The 23,683-nt window shown below is 39.4% G+C and overlaps 1 protein-coding gene across 6 annotated transcripts in view; it reads left to right on the top strand.

Moving 5' to 3' along the window:
• si:dkey-81h8.1 (uncharacterized protein LOC100034657 homolog) overlaps nucleotides 1–17,498 on the top strand; it is a 36,740-nt gene extending 19,242 nt beyond the window's left edge. For 5 of the 6 annotated variants that reach the window (XM_060904555.1, XM_060904558.1, XM_060904556.1 and 2 more), the window contains exons 6-9: nucleotides 2,807–2,857; nucleotides 3,337–3,450; nucleotides 10,811–10,888; nucleotides 16,249–17,498. In XM_060904555.1, the coding sequence (XP_060760538.1) occupies nucleotides 2,807–2,857; nucleotides 3,337–3,450; nucleotides 10,811–10,888; nucleotides 16,249–16,377 (372 nt within the window). In that variant the 3' untranslated portion in view covers nucleotides 16,378–17,498. The remainder of the gene's footprint in view (nucleotides 1–2,806; nucleotides 2,858–3,336; nucleotides 3,451–10,810; nucleotides 10,889–16,248) is intronic. The other variant, XM_060904559.1, reaches the window with a different exon arrangement.
• Nucleotides 17,499–23,683: the final 6,185 nt, after the last annotated feature.

Genomic DNA, 23,683 nt, shown 5'->3' with positions numbered 1-23,683 from the left:
GCCTGTATGTGATGCAGTGCCGTCTAAGGGCCCAAAGATCACGGGCACCCAGTGGTTTTCCAGCCTTGACCCTTACGCACAGAGATTCTTCCAGATTCTCTGAATCTTTTGATATTATGCACTGTAGATGATGATATGTTCAAACTCTTTGCAATTTTACACTGCTGAACTCCTTTCTGATATTGCTCCACTATTTGTCAGCGCAGAATTGGGGGGATTGGTGATCCTCTTCCCATCTTTACTTCTGAGAGCCGCTGCCACTCCAAGATGCTCTTTTTATACCCAGTCATGTTAATGACCTATTGCCAGTTGACTTAATGAGTTGCAATTTGGTCCTCCAGCTGTTCCTTTTTTGTACCTTTAACTTTTCCAGCCTCTTATTGCCCCTGTCCCAACTTTTTTGAGATGTGTTGCTGTCATGAAATTTCAAATGAGCCAATATTTGGCATGAAATTTCAAAATGTCTCACTTTCGACATTTGATATGTTGTCTATGTTCTATTGTGAATACAATATCAGTTTTTGAGATTTGTAAATTATTGCATTACGTTTTTATTTACAATTTGTACTTTGTCCCAACTTTTTTGGAATCGGGGTTGTACACTGTTTGTAAGTATAATATCTTTGTCTCATTTGTTTAACTGGGTTCTCTTTATCTACTTTTAAGACTTGTGTGACAATCTGATGATGTTTTAGGCCATATTTTTCAGAAATATAGAAAATTCTAAAGGGTTCACAAACTTTCAAGCACCACTGTATATAAACAGTTGTATAGTATTTTAGAGGACAAAATGCTTGAGCAAAAAATTATGTATCATGCTGTGACATTCTTGTCTTGTATCAGGAAATGTAGGTGAAGCCGGATGTAAGTGCAAACATTTTTAATACAGAGTAAAACACACATGAACAAGCAAAACAAGACTTTTTTTTTTCGCACGAACATAGAACCCACCTAGAACCACGTAACGAACCTGAACATGGGTAACACACAACAACGAGATAAAGGAACACATCGCTATCATAATGTACATTGGGTGCTTAACCAGACACAATGAGAGACAGGTGCGGGTGATTAGTGAGACACATGACATGCAGGGGCTGATGGGTAATGTAGTCCTGCACCATCTTGGTGCGACTGTTACATCTTACAGAAAATCATTTTCAAATTAGTTCTGATTTTTATATTATGATATTACTTTCTGCATTCACTTCCAGTTTTCAGGAATCGGCAACCAGTCATTTTAGTTTTCTCGATAACTCTGATTAGACGTTTTATAGGCACCAATCAACGTCCAGTCAAGGCTTGTATCAAACTCAAAATTAATTCTGCTCAGTCGGGTTCATTTCTACTGATTGACAGAGGACAGAGCAGAGGTGCACAACCACATCATACACAAGCAACAGATGAGCTCCAGTCAGTAATTAAAGACGTAAATATGGGAATTTTTATTTAATTGTCGAGGTGGACTGCTCCAGATCTGACCGAACCAATCAGGCTTGTTTCTGTTCTTATGTGCCAAATTGCACCTGCATGTTCAAGTAAGCGGGACGGCACGGTGGTGTAGTGGTTAGCGCTGTTGCCTCACAGCAAGAAGGTCCGGGTTCGAGCCCCGTGGCCGGTGAGGGCCTTTCTGTGCGGAGTTTGCATGTTCTCCCCGTGTCCGCGTGGGTTTCCTCCGGGTGCTCCGGTTTCCCCCACAGTCCAAAGACATGCAGGTTAGGTTAACTGGCGACTCTAAATTGACCGTAGGTGTGAATGTGAGTGTGAATGGTTGTCTGTGTCTATGTGTCAGCCCTGTGATGACCTGGCGACTTGTCCAGGGTGTACCCCGCCTTTCGCCTGTAGTCAGCTGGGATAGGCTCCAGCTTGCCTGCGACCCTGTAGAACAGGATAAAGCGGCTAGAGATAATGAGATGAGATGAGATGTTCAAGTAGGCTTATGTATGCCTAATAAATTGGCCTCGGTGTGAACACGGATAATTTGACGTTAATAAATAAGCTCTTTTTTTTTTTTTGTTCTTTTACAGTGCCGTTATTTTAATTTGATTCATTTTGTTGAGTGTTTTATGACAGTGTTACATGCTTTCATCTCTTTTGTTTGTTGTACATACATGTGTTTTATGCTTGGTTATGTTTTTAAAGGTCATTTTCTGTTCTTTGTCTTTCACATCGGTTCACATTTGCGTTTCTAAGCGATACGTATCGGTCATTAATGTGAACACAGCTGTGAAAAATGACCTACATGTGACACATTGACCTTTCCCAAATGAATGTCATGTGCATGATTCATTGCAAGATTTTTTTTTGTTACTGTATTACTGATCAAGTGAGTGAACTGACAGCACAAGCTTTCATTGCAAAGACAATTTGATTCGCTGTGATTTTTTTATTATTATTATTATTATTATTATTATTATTATCACTTCTGTGGCTCAGACACGGGCCTGTAATATTACGTGCATGCAAAGTGCAAAACATACATAAATTCCTCACATGTACACATATCGGATCGAAATCTATTGCTAATATAGAGTATGAATGCTGATTAGATCTGAATTCAATGTGTTTGTGTTAAAAATGATATCTGTATCACATTTAGGCAAAAAAAAAAAAAGTAATTGTTTGCACTTGGTACAGATTTTTGGAGACTGCAGTTTGACAAGCAATTTAAAAAAAAAAAACTGTAACAGTTTCTATTGAATCCTCAGATTTTAGACACAGCTAGATTTCAGAGATTAAAGTTAAATGTTTTTGGTCTTTTGCTAAATTGAACCCAGCTTTGTCTCTTGTGTCTGCTTTCCCAAAGCAACAAAATTGTTTCAAGAAATGCTCTTATGTGATCGAAAGACACTATAAAGTAAGTAACAATCACCCTTGTGCTTGAGGTTCTGTAATGCATGGAGTTGCTTCAATAGAAAAGTTAAGCAGTTGTGCACTTAATTCATATAATTCAGTTATTGCGTGTCTATTTCTAAGCACAGTTTATTGTTGAGCTGCTTCCGTGCTTCTTGTGCACCTTTGGCACCTCAGAGTTTCACGTTTCTTTTTGCTTCACCCAGTCTCTTAATTGGAATTATAATTTGCTGTTCATTTTGCACTTTGGACGGTGTTTTGAATGGTATTGTGCTGTACTGCTGCAGGAAAATAAAACAAAATGAAGAGAAATCCAGAACTGACGGATGTGACATGAAATCTTTTGTATTTGTGATGAAGACAGCATTTACTTGAGGAAAAAAAAGTGCATATTTTACATGCTGTGATATGTTTATGAGCATTCAGACGAAGTTCTGACACCTGATTCTTGCTGTGTTTTGTCTGATTGTGGGCGGCGTTTAGCTCTTGATTGATGGCATGTTGGCTACGTTGGTGCTGTTCCTGCTGGTGGAGCTGACCATCTGCATCATCACCATTCTCTTTGGACTCAGCGTTCTGGCTAAAGGAGGCCTGCATGTTAGTGTGGTTTGCAAATGAAACACACTCCACAACAACAATCTATCTCATCTCATTATCTGTAGCCGCTTTATCCTGTTCTACAGGGTCGCAGGCAAGCTGGAGCCTATCCCAGCTGACTACGGGTGAAAGGCGGGGTACACCCTGGACAAGTCGCCAGGTCATCACAGGGCTGACACACAGACAACCATTCACACTCACATTCACACCTACGGTCAATTTAGAGTCACCAGTTAACCTAACCTGCATGTCTTTGGACTGTGGGGGAAACCGGAGCACCCGAAGGAAACCCACGCGGACACGGGGAGAACATGCAAACTCCGCACAGAAAGGCCCTCGCCGGCCACGGGGCTCGAACCCGGACCTTCTTGCTGTGAGGCGACAGTGCTAACCACTACACCACCATGCCGCCCACAATCTATATCAGGATTTCTCTAATAGTCCGTGATGACTATTGACAGTGTCCATTGTCTACACTACTACTGCTATCAATACTACGACAAACCCTGTTTCCAGAAAAGTTGGGATATTTTCCAAAATGCAATAAAAACAAAAGTCTGTCATTTGTTAATTCATGGAAACATTTATTTAACTGACAAAAAAAGTACAAAAAAAAGATTTTCAATAGTTTTACTGACCAACTTCATTGTATTTTGTAAATATAAACGAAGTTAGAATTTGATGCCTTGCAACACACTCAAAAAAGTTGGGGCCGAGGAATTATTACCACTGTGTTACGTCACTTTTCCTTTTAATAACACTTTTTAATCATATGGGATCTGAGGATACGAATTGTTGCAGTTTTGCAATTGGAATTTTTGTCCATTCTTGCTTGATGCAAGACTTCAGCTGTTCAACAGTCCGTGGTCGCCATTGTCTGATTCTCCTCTTCATGGTGCGCCATACATTCTCCAATAGGAGACAGATCTGGGCTGGCAGCAGGCCAGTCAAGCGCACGCGCTCTGTGTCTACGAAGCCACGCTGTTGTAGTCCGTGCAGAATGAGGCCTGGCATTGTCCTGCTCAAATAAGCATGGACTTCCTGGAAATGGACGTCGCCTTGATGAATATGTCTCTCTAAAATCCCAATATACGCCTCTGCGTCAATGGTACCCATGGCCGTAACTACCATTGAGGACACCGAGGTCATGTCCTCGGTATTTTTTTCAGAAATTTAAAATTGGTCTACGCTGAATTCGAGCAGTGATCAATGTAAAACGCAGTGTCCACATCCACATGTCATCTGTATTTCCCCCCAATAAAATTCACATTTGTCTAATGTCATCTGAAATCTCTCAGCCTCTATCTCTATCGTTGCCGTGTCTAACGCAGCGTCACGCGACGTAGCCTATACTAGTGTCGGCCGGGGAAGTTGGGTTTTGGATAAAACAGGCAGGGTGTAGTCTACGCTCTATCACATATGCCTACCTAACCTAACGTAGGCTAATAGTCACATCGCATTATAGAGCTTTACCCGAGTGCAAAATGAAAACGTTGCAACAAACTAAATTAAGGTTTGGACAGCCAACAGAAGAGCAGGGAAAGAGAAGGAGGGAAGGTGAGAAAATACTGTCAGTGCAGTGGCAGACCGTTCAGCGGTGTCATGCCAACTTTCCAAGGGAAACGTTTCATTGTCATTGCCTATTACATTTTAGTTATCATTTCGAGAAACATTCAAAGCTACGTTGTGACAGGCAGCCCTGTGCAGGGCTGACTAAACGGGCTTGTTCGAGTAACTCTCTCTCTTTCTCTCATAACTCTCTCTTTCTCTCTCACTCACTCACACAGACACACACACACACACACACACACACACACACACACACACACACACACACACAAATAATACACTCTCTCACACTCTCTCTAATACATAGTCTTCACACAGAACTAATAGCCCTACATTCTAATGTAATTTAAGATAATGAAATGTAAATAATGCCAATACTTCAGGTAGCTGAGCGGTCCGTGTATCATCCGATCATTCAAGTATTCCATTCAATCTGGAAAACGAAAAAAAAAAAACCAATATTTCGTTTTCCTGTTTTTCTGTATGACCAAAAAATGAGGGATTGGTGTTTGTTTTCCTTTTTCCAACTCAAAACAGAACAAATAAATAGGGAAACCAAAACGAAATAACTCTAATTTACGATTATACGAGCAACTTAACTTTCATTTTAGATAAAACTAAATTCATTTGTATTCATGTCAGTCTCAAGAATTAGTTCTTATTCATACATTATAATGTTTTGCGCTCATTCAGGCTCCTTTTACTGGAAGCAAAACTCTAGGAAGATCATGGCTGTTCCCGAGTCTGACTTTCAAGCTGTCCAGCAAAAGAAGCGGAGAATCTCGTAAGTTGGAGTGCCAGTGACTTGTTACTCCTCCTCATATTTTCCTCCTGACATGAGTCATCGTAAAATGCTAAGCATGTCCTCTAATAAAAAGCAAAGTTGGTCTGACACAATATGTTGAAAGCGACAAAATGAATGCCGTGTTGTTATCTCATCTCATCTCATTATCTCTAGCCGCTTTATCCTTCTACAGGGTCGCAGGCAAGCTGGAGCCTATCCCAGCTGACTACGGGCGAAAGGCGGGGTACACCCTGGACAAGTCGCCAGGTCATCACAGGGCTGACACATAGACACAGACAACCATTCACACTCACATTCACACCTACGGTCAATTTAGAGTCACCAGTTAACCTAACCTGCATGTCTTTGGACTGTGGGGGAAACCGGAGCACCCGGAGGAAACCCACGCGGACACGGGGAGAACATGCAAACTCCACACAGAAAGGCCCTCGCCGGCCCCGGGGCTCGAACCCAGGACCTTCTTGCTGTGAGGCGACAGCGCTAACCACTACACCACCGTGCCGCCCCTGTGTTGTTATTGTTATCATTATTTATTATTACTATTATAGAGATAATAATAATTAAGAGATCATCAGCTTAACATTAACAGCTTCATATATTAAATGAATAGGATGTATGAATAAATTACTTGTTATATACATGCACATGCAATTTTTCTGTTTCATAGACGCAGAGCTGATGATGGACTGTCACTGAGGATCATGGGAAGGCTAATGTAGCGTGGGGAATAGAGAAAATCAATAATCGTAAATTAGAGTTATTTCGTTTTGGTTTCCCTGTTTATTATTTGTTCTGTTTTGAGTTGAAAAAAGGAAAGCAAACACCAATCCCTCATTTTTTGGTCATACAGAAAAACAGGAAAACGAAATATTGAGGTTTTTTTCTTTTTTCGTTTTCCAGATTGAATGGAAATGAGCAATACACTCAGTTCAGTTCAGTTTTGACTTTTATGTCAGACAAAACTCCACAGTTCTGATGGCACAGTTTTAGAATTGTTGAAGTAAATGTGTTATGAGCCAAACTTACATTACAGGCAATGGTGAGAACACTCTGTTTCAGAGAATGCATGCAAACGGATCTCAGTTCAAGACAGCCAGATAGACTGATGCCTTTACATTACTGCTCAGAATGGCTCTACACATACAGACACCCACAAATAACACACAAACTCTCAGTCTCTCTCACACACACACACTCACTCACACTATTATTATAAGGTGTAATACTAAAGCTTACAATTCAGCAGTTCACACCCTTCTGTCATGTGTATGCTGCAATGTAAATAATGCCAATACTTTAGGTAACTGGTACTTTAGGTACTGTATGTATACTCAGTTCAAGAGTTCACTACCTTTCTACTTTTATGTCAGATAAAACACCACAGTTATGGTGCCACGGTTGTAGAGCTGTTGAAATAAATGTGTCCACCACCAAATCTATCCTTGGTTTGTTGTTTATTTATTTAAGTTGTGCCGGGGGGGGGTGTCAGCCATGCTTGACCTCGGTATTTGAAAAATCCTGGTTACGGCCCTGATGGTACCTTCACACACGCGCAACTGACCCATACCATGGGCGCTGATGCCTCCCATACCATCACAGATTTTGGCTTTTGCATCTTTCTCTGTTAACATACTGGATGGTCGTGTTCACCTTTGGCACTGAGAACTCGACGTATGGTTTTCCTAAAAACAAGCTGAAATGTGACTCATCTGACCACAGCATGTTTCCACTGTCTTTCGGTCCATCTGAGATGAGTTCAGGGCCAGAGAAATCAGCAGCGTTTCTGCACAGAATTGATGAATGGTTTCCTCCGTGTGTAATACAGTTTCAGGTTGCATTTCTGGATGCAGCGGCAGACTATGTTGAGTGACAACAGTTTCCTGAAGTACTCCCAAACCCATGTGGCTGTATTTGTCACATTAGCATGACGGTTTCTCAGGCAGTGCCGCCTGAGGGCTTGAAGGTCACGCACATTCAACAGTGGTTTCCGACCTCGCCCTTTACACACTGAGATGTCTCCGAATTCCCTGAATCTTTTCACAATATTATGTACTGTAGATTTTGAAAGATCTAAAATCTTGCACTTAGAAATGTTCTTTTTGAACTGATTAACAATTCTCTCACAAATTTTTGGCACAAGCAGTGAGCCACGCCCTATCCTTGCTTGCAGCCTTTGGTGCTGCTCCTTTTATATCCAATCATGTTACAAATTAACCTGCTTATTGTGGAATCTTCCAAAAATGGTGTTCCTTGAATATCCTATAAACGTTTCAGTCTTATTTTGTCTCTGTCCAGACTTTTTTTGAGTATGTTTCAGGTATCTAATTCTAATTTTGTTTATATTTACAGAATATAATTAAGTTGGTCAGTAAAACTATTGAAAATCTTTTCTTTGTACTTTTGTCAGTTAAATAAAGGTTTACGTGAATTAACAAATCACAGATTTTTGTTTTTATTGCATTCTGGAAAATATCCCAACTATTTTGTACCATCACTATCAATACTACTACAAATACTGTTACTATTGCTATTATATTCCTACTACTACTACTATCAATACTAGTCCAAATACTACTGTTAATATTACTAGTAGTAATATTATTACAGGTGGCACGGTGGTGTAGTGGTTAGCGCTGTCGCCTCACAGCAAGAAGGTCCGGGTTTGAGCCCCGTGGCCGGCGAGGGCCTTTCTGTGTGGAGTTTGCATGTTCTCCCCAAGTCCGCGTGGGTTTCCTCCGGGTGCTCCGGTTTCCCCCACAGTCCAAAGACATGCAGGTTAGGTTAACTGGTGACTCTAAATTGAGCGTAGGTGTGAATGTGAGTGTGAATGGTTGTCTGTGTCTATGTGTCAGCCCTGTGATGACCTGGCGACTTGTCCAGGGTGTACCCCGCCTTTCGCCCGTAGTCAGCTGGGATAGGCTCCAGCTTGCCTGCGACCCTGTAGAACAGGATAAAGCGGCTAGAGATAATGAGATGAGATGAGAATATTATTACAACTATAGTTCCTATTACAACTAATGCTTAATTAAAGGAGAACTGAAGGCATTTTTTTTTATTATCAAAATTCTATTTATCTCATTTTATTAAATATAGGAATGCATTTTTGATCGATATTTTGTTGCTGCTATTGAGGTATTTCACCTGACGTCACAGGGTCCCGTGACGCCCCGGTGTCCGCCGTTTTGAACGTCAAGCTAGCTAATATCAACAACAGTAGCTGGTATGTTACTGTTGCAATGTTTACGTTCAGTCATTTGGATGACTGTTAAAACCTTTCAGTCTCAAGTTTTTCCTTTACTGGATTTACTAGTTTACTGAGCTAGCGCGCGCCGGCCGCCAGGGAGCTAGCGCGCGCCGGCCGCCGGGGAGCTAGCGCGCGCTAGCTCCCAGCTTGCCCGAGCGCACTAGCTCAGTAAACTAGTAAATCCAGTAAAGGAAAAACTTGAGACTGAAAGGTTTTAACAGTCATCCAAATGACTGAACGTAAACATTGCTACAGTAACATACCAGCTACTGTTGTTGACATTAGCTAGTGCTAACAGCTAGCTGCTAGTGCACTGCTACAACTACACCGACCCTAATAATACAGTTCTTGGTCATTGCCTGGTAACAGCAAATTTATAACGGGCAATGTCTCAACAGGCTAAAAAGTTATTTCAATGACATTTAATAACATTTTGTTTATCCTGAGGACCGAAAGTAAATGAAAATGTGAACAAACCTTAGCTGTAATAAGATGGCGACCACCGGCTCCAGGGACGACCCACTGATGTAGGCATGTTACCCAGCCTGACACAAAATATTTTTAGGCATCTTATACGCTTTCAGATCAATACCTGTGTATGGCGATGGGTTTTTAACGACATAGGTATACAGATCATGTGGGCCGAAGTCAGGTAAAGACGAGGGCTTCGTGTACTTCCGTACGTCAGTGAACAATCCTGGTGGAAGCAGGTAAACGTCGTTCTCTAAGCCTGCTAACCTCAATTTTTGCAAATACCTCTCCCTCTGCTCGCCCTGTAAATGCCCTACGTCGCTGGATAGTGAAGGTGTTTTCTGCATCTCGCTCCTTTTTCTTTTATGTTTTTCGTTTGTCGCCTTCCTCGCATTCAAACTGATTCGAGCCGTGCCGTCCAAAATGGCAGCCTAACGATGCATCACATGACTTGGTCACGTGGGTGAAAAACCTCAATAGCAAGTTATGAGTGTTTGAAATATGCTCTGTAATATATCAGTCCGTATGTCAAAGCAGTGGCCGTAAACGAGATTCGTTGAGACCTGTGCGAGACATCGTAGGACGGAAGTAAAACGTGCAGCGGAAATCAAAATGACCGACATCTGCCAACGTTGTCAAAAGACACGCGTGCGCGCGCGCCCTCTTTCGAATGCTGACGTAATCAAGCGGGAAGTTTTGTTCGTTTTGATAGCAATCAGGAAAGTTTGAAAAAAGTAGGCAGTAATTGTCATTTAAACTCCGTTTTTGTGCAATATTTCATTTGGAAAATAGTTTTCAAAATGGCGGCACTGACACCTGGCTGACACTTCACGTTTCGAAGTCTCGCACAAGTCTCGTGAAGATCGTGCGGATAAGGGACGCCTGCCGTGGACCAAACCAACTAAATTCAACACGGCTAAAAACCGAATAGGCCGATAAGTATAATATTTAATTACAATTAGTTGCCAATACGAGTCACAATATAAGGGTACTAAAACCGAAAATGTAATTGAATAACACGTTAATTAAGAAATAACGCAAGTTTAAAAATGACTTCAGTTCCCCTTTAATAGAGCGCTATTCATACACTGTGCAATAATGGCAGTAGTAGTAGTAGGTTACATATAAAACTAATTTAATAGATTACAAAAGGATAAAATAAAACGTGTAAACACATCAGTACAAAAACCATTAAATGATTTGTATCTGATGTTCAAAATCCATGCCTGTGTTCTTTATGAACTAAACTTTAATGTTCTGTTGCTCACCAGCTGCCTGGAGTGGTTCAGCGTATTGAACGTCCTCCAGCTCGTCCAGCTCCACCTCAGCCAGAAGTCACACCTCCTCAGGTACAGAAACCATAGCTGTCAACCTCTAGGGATCTCAATCTGTATAAGCAACCATTAAAATCCTTATAAACCACACAAAATCCTTATAACTAACAACGAATTTTGCAAAGGTTTATTCACATAATATACAATGCTACAAATTATATACATTCAAGAGCCAAACATAAGTAACACTGTCTAATGACTCTTGGAGCTAATTAATGTTGGTCATTGTACTCAGTTGCAGCTTTTTTTTGCCAATTTCAGATGTTTATGATTTGGCACCATTATGGTGCCAATGTGCAGTGTGCGTATTCTTCGTTTTTGGAGGCTGCCAGTTGGATTATGCCATTGAAAAGGTTCTTCCATTCAGGGCGAAACCTACCGCTGTATTGTGTTTTGAATTTCTTTGCCGGAGTGCCCATTCAGAATCTTTTCAGTCGCTATTGAAAGTTGCTCAGGTGGAAATACACTTTTCAAACAAAATGTTACTTCATGGTTGGCGGGATTCTCGCAATGCGGTGTGTGCATGATCAAAAGTGGAACGAAGTCTCGCTACCACAAGATAATGTGCGATTTCATAAGACTCTTTACTGGCTGTCTGTGGTGTACAGTACGTTTGTAAATGTTATGCGCTCTTTTATCATCATGGGAATTGATTATAGCTCTAAATAAATATTGAAGTTTTTTTAAAGAATCCGTATAACTTTATTCGTACGCCCGTTTATTGAATCAAATCCGTATAAAATACGGACATTCCGTATAGGTTGACATGTATGAGAAACCCAACGTCAAGCTCATAATCTCATCTATTAACTTGCAAGATTGGAACCATTACATGATGCTAAACTTTATACAAACGTGGCGTTAGATCTCTTTTAAAGCAAATGTTACTATTCTGATTGGTTAAAATATTTAAAAATCACTACAGTGGTTTGGCCACTTAAAAAACTACACAGAGGAAAACATTTAACTGGAACATCTACAAAATTCAGCAGCTTACTGCCAAGTGTTCACATGATACGTCATAAATATAACACTCAGTCAAGTTTATTGTTTAAATACACACCATGCAACGTTAGTTTATGAGGAGACATGCTCTTACCTGGATTTTTTTTTTTTGAAGAGGGTAAAAGTGTACGTTCTTTTGTGCATTTTAAACAATTTCCTCAATATTGAGGTATTTCACCTGATGTCACAGGGTCACGTGACGCCCCGGTGTCCGCCATTTTGAACGTCAAGCTACACACTAACGCTGCAGACAGAGAGGGAGAACCGGCTTGAAAAAAAACGTGTTACAGACACCTAGAATAGATTAATTTGTCAGTAAGCACTCTATAAATAACCATGGTGTTTGCTTGTTGTGCTGTGGGCTGCCACAACAGACAGGGACAGCGTGCAGGACGCTCCTTTTACCCGTTTCTAGTGATGGGAATTTCGGCTCTTTTTCGGGAGCCGGCTCTTTTGGCTCTTCTTACTATAAGGAGCCGGCTCTTTTGGCTCCCAAACGGCTCCTGAGATTTTATTTTTGATTTAATTGCTGCAATTAACTAGTTAGTTAATTGCATTATTTATATTTTATCAATAGGATGTTTTCCATTTTAGTTTTTAGTTTTTGTAGCCATTGTAAAGCTTTGTAAAGTATAGCAGTGTAACAATGTTCTAGCTATAGAAATAAAACTTACTTACCAATTAATAAATTATTTTCTCACAAACATAATGGAAAACTGTGTTATATTACCAATATAAAATACACAGCTGATTTTCCCCTCCTCAGGTGCCTCACAGACTCCTCTCCCCTGCGCTCCACAGCTTTAAGCATTACACCAATTTTCGTATTTTCGCAGCTGTGAATGACATCAACCAAAAAAAGTAGGCGTACACCATGCTACTTTTTTTCCTTTGAATGGTAATAGACAACACAAAGACGCAATCGGACAGCAACTTTTTTTGTGAAAGTCTCTCTCTGAGGCACCTAAGGACAAAAAACTAATTCGGCTCCCCAATTCGGCTCCCACCGAAGAGCCGGCTCCCGTCGTTCACTTCAAAGAGCCGGCTCTTTGAACCGGATCGTTCGCGACCGACACGTCACTACCGGTTTCCTACTGACCCAGACAAGAGGGATTACAGCTGTGAAAAGACAGGATTGGGAGCCAACAGAGTACTCCAGACTTTGCAGTGATCATTTCATTTCAGGTTAGTTTATCAGTTAACGCAATTTTGATAAAATATATAGCAAAAAGTAAATGGGTCAGTGTTTGTTAACCCATCTGAGCAGTGAAACAAGGCAGTGTTAATTTGTCTAGGGTTGCATGTCGCAGACATCAGACATAAAACGCAATAACAGAGGCTAGAAAGAAACGGGACACAGAAATAAACAGGGAAATTAAGTAAAAAGAAAGAGAAAAAAAAAGAGCGCGGATCTCCAAACACATGAGAAGCCTCTCTTACGCACATATCACGCGGACTCCACACCTCCACACACGCATCATGTCTGAAGTCATAACTGATCAGGGGAAATCGTGTCCGCATTGGCATGTTCAAAAAACAACCTCGCATCAACAATGATACCACACGCAAGAAAAAAAAAAAAAACAGTCAGGCTACTCAACAACCAACCTGGCAGCAGCAGTCGTTGTCATGTAAACACAACACTTCAGATATGCAAATGCTTCCCGTTACACACGATTGCTATGTCAATAAACATCATTTTGCCAATATTTTAGAGACCCCCCCAACATTTCCCAAATCATGTTTTCAAAGGAACTCATGTCTGTTTCAGGGGATCTCGGATCCCCCGAGTAACAAGACAGTGTTGTGAACATAGCCTACCTTGTACCGTTTCAAACTGCTGGGGTCATCCTTCATCAAACTGTTGACTTCTGTCGACAACCTTGGCTCCATACCAAGGCTGGGTACAGTGTTTGTGATAAAAGACAGATCCAATTTAACACGAATCACAGCTTACTTTCTTGTTAAAATGTGCAAAGGTCTCCACCATCTCATACCGCCTTGCACTGAAGGACTTACTGTAAGCGTGCCGTCCAAAATGGCTGCATCACGTGACTTGGTCACGTGGGTGAAATACCTCAATAGAAGAAAACAAATCTGTTTTGAAAAAGTTGTTGTGCCTCTATAACATTTAATACTCAATAAAGCATCTTTAAATGGCACAAAAAAGAAGCAGATTAGCATATTTGGTTAGTGATTAACAAATTAGGACAAAGATTAGCACTTTCAGGGTAATATTCGCTAATGCTAGTTCCATAAAGCTAATATTAACCAATGTTTGTCCCAAAGTTAGTACATTATGACAAGGATTACCATAGTATTGCCAAAAAACACATTTATTAGCATGTTATGACTAAGACTAGGATTCTAGGGCTGATAATAGCATACATAAGTGAATTTAGCCAGCTAAAATTAAGACTAGCATATTAGGATTCATTTTCTTTCTTTATACCTAATGTTGTCATAAATATTAGCATATTAGGATCACAATTGGTACATTCCGACCAAGATGATAATATTAATGAGTATTATGTACATATTAAGACTATGCTAGGACCAAAGATTAGCACATTAGGACAAAGATTAGCATTCTAGGACTGATAATAGCATACATGAATGAAACAAACCAGTTTAGATTAAGATTAGCATATTTGGATTAATTTTAGTACTTTACAGATAATGTTAGCATGAATATTAGCATAATAGGGCTATGATTGGTACATTAGAACCAAGATGACAAGATTAATAAATATTCTATGCATATTAGGACTACGCTAGGGCCAATGATTAGCAAATTAGGATAAAGATTAGCACTTTCACGGTAGCATTAGCTAACATTAGTTCCATAAAGCTAATTTTAACCAATGTTTGTCCCAAAGTTAGTACATTATGACCAGGATTACCACATTACCGCCAAAAAATATTTATTAACATTTTATGACTAAGATTAGCATTCCAAGAATGATAATAGCATACATGAACGAAATTAGCCAGATAAGATTAAGACTAGCATTTTAGGATTCATTTTAGTACTTTACAGATAATGTTAGCATGAAGATTAGTGTATTAGGACCATGATTAGTGCATTCCGACCAAGATGATAATATTAATAAATATTTTGTGCATATTAGGACTGTGCGAGGAACAAAAATGAGCAAATTAGGACCAAGATTAGCACTTTCAGGGTAATGTTAGCTAATGTTAGTACCGTAAAGATAATATTAACCAATGTTTGTTTTAAAGTTAGTCGATTATGACAAGAATTGCCACATTATTGCCAAAAATAACATTTATTAGCACGTTATGACTAAGATTAGCAGCCCAAGACTGATAATAGCATACATTAGTGAAATTAGCCAGCTAAGAGTAAGACTAGCATATTAGCATTGATATTAATACTTTACAGATCATGTTAGCATGAATATAAGCATTTTAGGACCATGATTAGTACATTATAACTAAGATGATGATAATAATGGATATTCTATACATATTAGGACTATGCTAGGACTACTGATTAGCATATTAGGACAAGGATTAGCATTATTGGACTGATAATAGCATACATGAATGAAATAAAACAGTTTAGATTAAGATTAGCATATTTGGATTAACGTTGCTATTTTACCGATAATGTTAGCATGAATATTAGCACCATGATTAGTACATTACAACCAAGATGATGATGATGACTATTCTGTGCATATCTGGACAATGTGAGGACCAAAGATTAGCAAATTAGGACTAAGATTAGCATTCTAGGACTGGTAATAGCATACATGAATGAAATTAGCCATCTTAGATTAAGATTGGTATATTAGGATTCATTTTAATATTTTACAGATAATGTTCGCATGAATATTAGCATATTAGCACCATGATTAGTACATTACAACCAAGATGATGATAATATTCTATGCACATTTGGACTATGCTAGGACCAATGATTAGCATATTAAGACTACGATTAGCATTCTAGGACTGATAATAGCATACATGAATGAAATTAGCCAGTTTAGATTAAGATTAGCATATTTGGATTAATTTTAGTACTTTACAGATAATGTTAGCATGAAGATTAGTGTATTAGGACCATGATTAGTACATTCCAACCAAGGTGGTGATGATAATGAATATTTTATGCATATTAAGACGATGCTAGGACCAATGATTAGCATATTAGGACTACAACTGTCACACTAAAACTAATAATAGGACATATTGGTAAAATTAGCAGGTTAGTATTAAGATTAGTGCATTGGGATTCATTTAAATAATGTTAGCATGAAGATTAAGATGGTAGGACTAGTTTAAGACTCGTCTTTATGCTTTCTGCATATTTACATTAATCCTAATCATTTTTTATGCAGGTGGAGGTGTTGGAGGAGGTGATGGTACCCGTGGCTGCACAGGAACCTCATCCTCAGCCAGTAGAGGAAGCTTCTACTCCTCCCACTGAACCACAGGTCGAGCCTATTGACTCGATACCGGAGGTCTGATCCACGGTCACGTGACATTTCCACTGCAAATAGGAGCTTTATTCATTCAAATGATTTCTCTGAGCAGAAAGTATCGCGATCGGTTTAGTTATGTGGCTAATCATTTTCCGCTCGCAGAACAAATTTCAATAAGTAAAACTCCTATGTGCTTTTCCACCAATCAGAAAGCCGAGCAAATATCTGAGGCCAAGAATGAAATGTATACAATTTACATTAGCCTCGTAGCTCGTTTTTTTGTTGTTGTTTTTTTAGCCAAAGGAATCATTATGAAGTTCATAATGATTCCTTTGGCTAAAAAAACGTCATGTTGCATGAATAATGATATTAGAGCCAGCTTTCCCCAAAACGTGTAGACCTTTAGAACCGATTAAATAGTTTATACCAGAGTGCTGTTGAATTCTCAAAGCTGATTGGTCAGAAGGTGCTGATTAATTTTCTATAACAGCAGCTCAGACAGTAGTTCCTGCTGCAAGGTAAATCAAGTTTACATAAATTCACTTCTTCCAATATGTTTTCGTTTCTGTAGTAACGACTAATTATGGAAGGAGTCTCCAGTTTCGGTTCTTTGTAAAGCAGTAACGTTACGTTTTATCGAAGTCTCGGTAATGTAACGAGCTGCATTTTCTGTCTTCAGGAAAGTGAAAAAGCCTGGTGAGGTCAGGGAACTGTTTACAGCTGCTTAAGTGATAACAGGAACTTTATTGTTTCATGGACATTCCAGATAACTAGAAATGGATAAAAAAGTACTCTGTGTCATTTTTGAGGAATAAAATATTTCAGGCATAGGAAAATGATCAACTTCAGGGTGATAATAGTAACTCATCACATGACCCCATTGTTGATTATTTTCCAGTAACAGCACACCCTGAAGTGTTTTATTCAATACTCATGTGAGTATCAGTACTTTTTTGAGAAGCTGTGTCCTACAGACAGAAATCTGTATGTTAATATCACTAGATACTGGTACATTATTGTAAGATATACATTTTTTTTTGCCAAAAATGTTATTTTGTTGTATTATGTGTAGACACCTGATGTTTTCGACTCTGTTCCATATTAACGCTTCCACTATCGAGTGGATGAATGTGATTAGCTGTTGTAATATACTCACACTAAGACTATCGACCCTGTGTTCTTTACCTGGAAAAGATTCCTCTGTACACTTTTAGTGCACTACATGGACAGCACTTTCGAGTGCACTTCTTTTAAACAGGACTCTCCATGAACAAAGACTTGAAAATCTGGGAACGCCCTGATTTTAGTCGTGATGTAACCGAAGCATCTCATCCTTCACTAAACGTGGCTCGTTTTATTTTTTATTTTTTTAAAGTGTGTGGTGTATGCTAGTATATTTTGAAAAGAGAATACTTGCAATGTTAATTTTCTGCTATACTGGTAATAGACGTTAGATCTCTCGGATCGGTGTGCCACTTAAGAAGCGGAAATAAAAATAAACTGTATTTCTATTGAAGCAGATTTTATGTCCTGGGTATTAGCTTTTTGTATTGTTTTGTAGTTGCTTGGTGGACAAGTAGCTTTGACGTAATTGACTCGGAATTAACTTTCTTAAAACATTTTGTTTGGTGAGTATGTTTCAACTTCATGGTGGTGAACATAACGATAGCACATACTGTGCTACTTGTACCGAATCCCACCACCTGCTGCACTACACACATCAGCAGAGATACGATCTCACTGATCGTAGAATGTTTGTTTTTTTTCCAGGCAGATTAATCAACATCCATAAATGACACATGATCTTATTCGGAATCAGGTAAGAAGCGCTGACAAAACCGAGCAAAGTAAAGTGCAGCGCAAAGCCATAACATAACTCTCCTGTTAGTACAACATGCCATCACCTCACGGTTAAACGTATTGAGAGAAAACAAAGAAGCTCAACAGATTTCAGTAATATTTTTATTATATGTCGTATGAGGACAGAACATGAGATCTCATAGTTCAAACATTCAGCAATGACTTTGTTAAAAGATGATGATGATGATGATCACAAAACCACTCATTTCCCTTCGTCTGTATTTAGCTAACTAGCTCACCATATGTTATCACATGACATTAGCCAGCCATGCCAAATTGGCAGTAGGCAAATATTACACACACACAGTTAACTCCGTATTAACTCAGTCACGCTAACCACACAGGAGTGCAGCTCTGGCGAAAAGTGTAGTTCATTACATCGCTAACTTAGTTACCTAGCAAGCTAACTATCCAGTGTTGTTCTGAACTTTGAAATCCAAGGTCTTTAAAGAAGCGTGCGCTCACTGTTCACCTCCACCTCCATTTTAATCACAAAATGAAGGCTGTGTTTCACTGGATGGCCAGAACACAGTTCATGTCTCAGACCAGCACCAATGAATCGGTGAATTTTCTGTCTACGAGCTGCATGTCTGAAGTTTCTATCAAAAATGAGGAAATGTCCTGTTACTGTTCATTTCTTGCATATTCTTTAATATAACACTGAATGCCCTGTAGACGACTTCTGGTTTTCCGTTCCCTTCCGTTTCAGTCACTCTCTGACTCGTGCTTCAAATACCAACATGGTTGACAGACTTTAGTTAAAATGTGATTCTGAGTCATGGAATAAAGTCGGATGGAGAAAATCTCCTGCGTTACTGTGTGCTGTCAGTGTAATGAGCTGAGAGTTTTATTCCACTAGATGGGAGCAGAGCAAAGTGCAGAATCTGAAAGAAGTGTGTGTTTGTTTTCATGTCACAGAACCAGCAAACTCTGTCTGTCTGTCTGTTTGTCCTTCTTACTTTGAAATAGGGAACAGTCTTACCCTGAATCCATCCATTCTTTGAAATAGGGAACAATATCACCCTGGCTCTCTCTGTCTGTCTGTCTGTCTGTCTGTCTGTCTGTCTGTGCTTCTTACTTTGAAATAGGGAACAGTATCACCATTATTCTGTCTGTCTTTCTGTCTATACTTTGAAATAAGGAACAGTATCACCCTGGCTCTGTCTGTCTGTACATCTTACTTTGAAATGGGGAACAGTATCACCCTGGCTCTGTATGACTGTCTGTTCTTCTTACTTTGAAATAGGTAATAGTATCACCCTGAGTCTCTGTCTGTCTGTCTGTCTGTCTGTCTGTTCTTCTTACTTTGAAATAGGGAACAGTATCACCCTGACTCTGTCTGTCTGTCTGTCTGTCTGTCTGACTGTCTATACTTCTTACTTGGAAATAGGGAACAGTATCACCCCGAGTCTGTCTGTCTGTCTGTCTGTCTGTCTGTCTGTCTGTCTGTCTGTCTTTGTACCTGTAAAGAGAGAAATCATTCAGGCTTCATCAGACTTTGTTTCTGTTGTTAAGATGTTCAGTAACATGTTATTTGAACAGTTCACTGCAGACACTGTGACTGTCCTGAACCAGCTGATTTTAAACATCAATGATTTATGGCTGTTTAAATGGTTGTTTCGTAGATAACCTATACACACACACTATAGTCCAGGGGTTCTCAAACATTTTGTAAAGTAACAGAATTTCCAAGGACCTCATTATGACCACAGCACAGGTTTCATTTTAAAAATGCCAGAACAAATACTGTTCTTACCACCATGTTGATTTATTCCAGTCATTATCATTCGGGCTTTTTATTCCGAAACTTTGCACTCACTCAGATGGAGGTTTGTAGCACAGTTTAGCATTTCAGGTAAAATCGAGATTAGATTAAAGTTAACATTTGTTTATATTTGAGTTGTAGTGATTGAGTTTTAAACGCACCCTTTTCCAACAATGTTCACTAAATACAATAATAACCATACAAATATTAATACGAGACAACGAAAGTCTGCTTTCTTTCACTTTATTTAAACAGTCCAGTGGACAGCTGCTGATGTTTAGTAGATAATTAGACAAATTATAACAGACTTGATAATTAACTCATCTATAGTCCTGTCACAAATTCACATTCCAGTAATTTGGATTCCATTGATGCATTTGATGACACTGTCATTATTAACTCTGATTGTAATTTGAAAAGGAAATAAAAACCCCACAAAGGCATAAATGGGCCTCGGTCGAAGCACTGAGAATTACCTTCTCAAGCAGAAGTGATAATGATCAGGTTGGAGAAACACTGGACTCAAAGTCCCAGAATGCATTTCAGCTATACAACGCAGTTGCGAGTTCCAGCAGAGACTCGGCTTGGCTAGTTAGCTGTCTACGAGATGATGAGAGATGGATGGTGTCAACGGCGATGTTAGAATGTGGAAGCTGATCGAGTTCAGGAGAGGGTACAGGTGAGTAAAGCGTCGCTGCATCACTCTGTGACACGAGTGCTAAGTCCACTGCACCACTATCAGCAGGTAATCGAGTGGCATTATGGGGACAACTGCATTGTAATTGTACATGCAGTATTTTTGCACATAAAGAATTCTTAAGAAGTCATTCAGGGTGGAATTTTTTTTTTCTTTCAAGGAATAAAATCAGTTCAGTGTGCACATGCACAGGTTTACCTTTCACCATGCACTGACAGTTCCATCCTTCTGTCGCTAAACGAACAGCTGATCACACCGAGGTGCTCGCTGAGCGCCAATATTTATTAGTTTGGTCCTGCGTTTCCTTTCCTTCATATATAACATAACGTCTTTTCTTCTCACTTTCTGTTACCGTAGTTGGTCTTTCATGTACCATTCGCACACTCACGTCCTCCATTTTTCACTTCTGTTTCAAATTTGTATCCCACAATGCCTTGTGCGAACACGGAAAGCCCACCATGTGATGCATGACGTAGTATCTTGTATTGGGTCATGGTGAAACAGGAAAAAATAGCAGAGAATTTAGAGCCACGTGGAGATAAATTCATTAATTGTTCTATTTAAAAAAAAAACGAATAAAATTGGAAGTCTGTGATTCAAATTCAGTAGCTTTCAGTCCACTAAACAAAAATAATTGGGTGTCGGGGAAAATTCTTTTTATGACCAACAATGGCATGCAAAAGTTTGGGCACCCTTGCTGAAAATGTCTGTTACTGTGAATAGTTAAGTGAGCAGAAGATGAACTGATCACCAAAAGGCATAAGGGTAAAGATGACACATTTCTTTTCAGCGTTTTCTGCAAGATTTGTGTATTATTTTTGTTTTGTACAATTGGAGAATGAAAAAAGAAAAGGAAGACCATGCGAAAGTTTGGGCACCCCAATACATTTGAGTTCTCAGGTAACTTTTACCAAGGTTCCAGACCTTAATTAGCTTATTGAGCTGTGGCTTGTTCAAATTATTTCTTAGGAAAGGTCAGATGATGCAGATTTCAAAGCTGTATAAATTCTCTGACTCCTCAAACTTGTCCCTAAAATCAACAGCCATGGGCTCCTCTAAGCAACTCCGTCGCATTCTGAATAATAAAATAATTGATGCTCACAAAGCAGGAGAAGGCTACAAGAACATAGCAAAGTGTTTTCAGGTAGCTGTTTCCTCAGATTGTAATGTTATTAAGAAATGGCAGTGAACAGAAACAGTGGAGATCAAGGTGAGGTCTGGAAGATGAAGAAAACTTTCTGAAAGAACTGCTTGTTGGATTGCTAGAAAGGTAAATAAAAACCCCTGTTTGACTGCAAAAGACCTTCAGAAAGATTTAGCAGACCCTGGAGTAGTGGTGCACTGTTCTACTATGCAGCGACACCTGAACAAATATGACCTTCTTGAGAGAGTCATCAGAAGAAAACCTCTCCTGCATCCTAGCCACAAAATTCAGTGTCTGAAGTTTGCAAATGAACATCTAAATAAGCCTGATGCATTTTGGAAACGAGTCCTGCGGACTGATGAAATCAAAATAGAACTTTTTGGCTACAATGTGCAAAGGTATGTTTGGAGAAAAAAGGGGGCCAAATTCCAGGAAAAGAACACCTCTCCAACTCTGAAGCATGGGTGTGGATCGATCATGCTTTGGGGTTGTGTTGCAGCCAGTGGCACAGGGTACATTTCATTGGTCGAGGGAAGCATGGATTTGAATAAATACCAGCAAATTCTGTAGGCAAACATCACACCATCTGTAAAAAAGCTGAAGTTAAAAAGAGGATGGGTCCTACAATAAGACGATGATCCAAAACACACCTCAAAATCTACAATGGAATACCTCAAGAGGCCCAAGCTGAAGGTTTTGCCCTGGCCCTCACAGTCCCCTGACCTAAACATCATTGAAAATCTGTGGCTAGATCTCAAAAGAGCAGTGCATGCAAGACAGCCCAAGAAACTTGTAGAACTGGAAGCCTTTTGCAAGGACGAATGTGTGAAAATCCCCCAGGGAAGAACTGAAAGATTATTAGCTGGCTACAAAAAGTGTTTACAAGCTGTGATACTTGCCAAAGGGGCTGTTACGGTACTAAGTACTGACCATGTCAGATGCCCAAACTTTTGCTTCAGGTCCTTTTCATTTTTTGGTATTTTACGCCTGTAAATGATGGAAATAAAAATGTAATCTTGCAGAAAATATTAAAGAAATGTCTAGTCTTTACCTTTATGCCTTTTGGTGATCAGTTCATCTTCTGCTCACTTAACTATTCACAGTAACAGACATTTTCAGCAAGGGTGCCCAAACTTTTGCATGCCACTGTACACTTGAAAAATCTGAAAGGCAGTCTACCTTTAATTCCATTCAAAACAAACCACTAAAGAAAGTCCTCTAATGATGATGAAATGTCCACAATAATAACACTGTACATTTTAAATACAAATAATTAACCAGAAATGCCCAAAACTTTTATGAGCTACAGATGAGGAGCCTTTAATATACTCCATACTTTAAAAAAAAATTAATTAGACTGATATTTGGTTGCTTAACTGCTTATTTAAGCAATAACATATGTGGGTGTGTTTGTGTGTGTCCTAAAGTAATTCCTTTTCACAGGTATGACTGTTTCGTGGGAAATGTAGATGATTAAGAATCGAGAAATAAATGCTTAGTGATTACGCTGTGACGCACAAACGCAGCTAAACATAGAACCAGGTACAGGCTGGACTTCAGTTACTGTGTATACTCAATACCCTGATTATGGGCAATTTTTTTTTTCCTTTCCAATTTTGACTGATTGTGTGGTTTATATTTTACTGGGACTCTCCGGTAGACCTGGGCTTGCATGGAAAAAGTGTTTCATCCAACTAAATCACAGCCCTGATTCACTGGAACTGTGCATCGTTTTGTTTTTTAATACACTCACCGGCCACTTTAATAGGAACTTGTTCTTGGCAGCAGGAGTGGAACCCAATATGTTCTTCTGCTGTTGCATGCTGAGATGCTTTTCTGCTCACCACGGTTGTAAAGTGTTACTATATGAGTTACTACATCCTTC

This window comes from Neoarius graeffei, chromosome 22, assembly GCF_027579695.1.
Source record: "Neoarius graeffei isolate fNeoGra1 chromosome 22, fNeoGra1.pri, whole genome shotgun sequence".
NCBI lineage: Eukaryota > Metazoa > Chordata > Actinopteri > Siluriformes > Ariidae > Neoarius > Neoarius graeffei.
The sequence above is the reverse complement of the archived record's forward strand: the minus strand, read 5'-3'. Positions and strand labels throughout refer to the sequence as shown.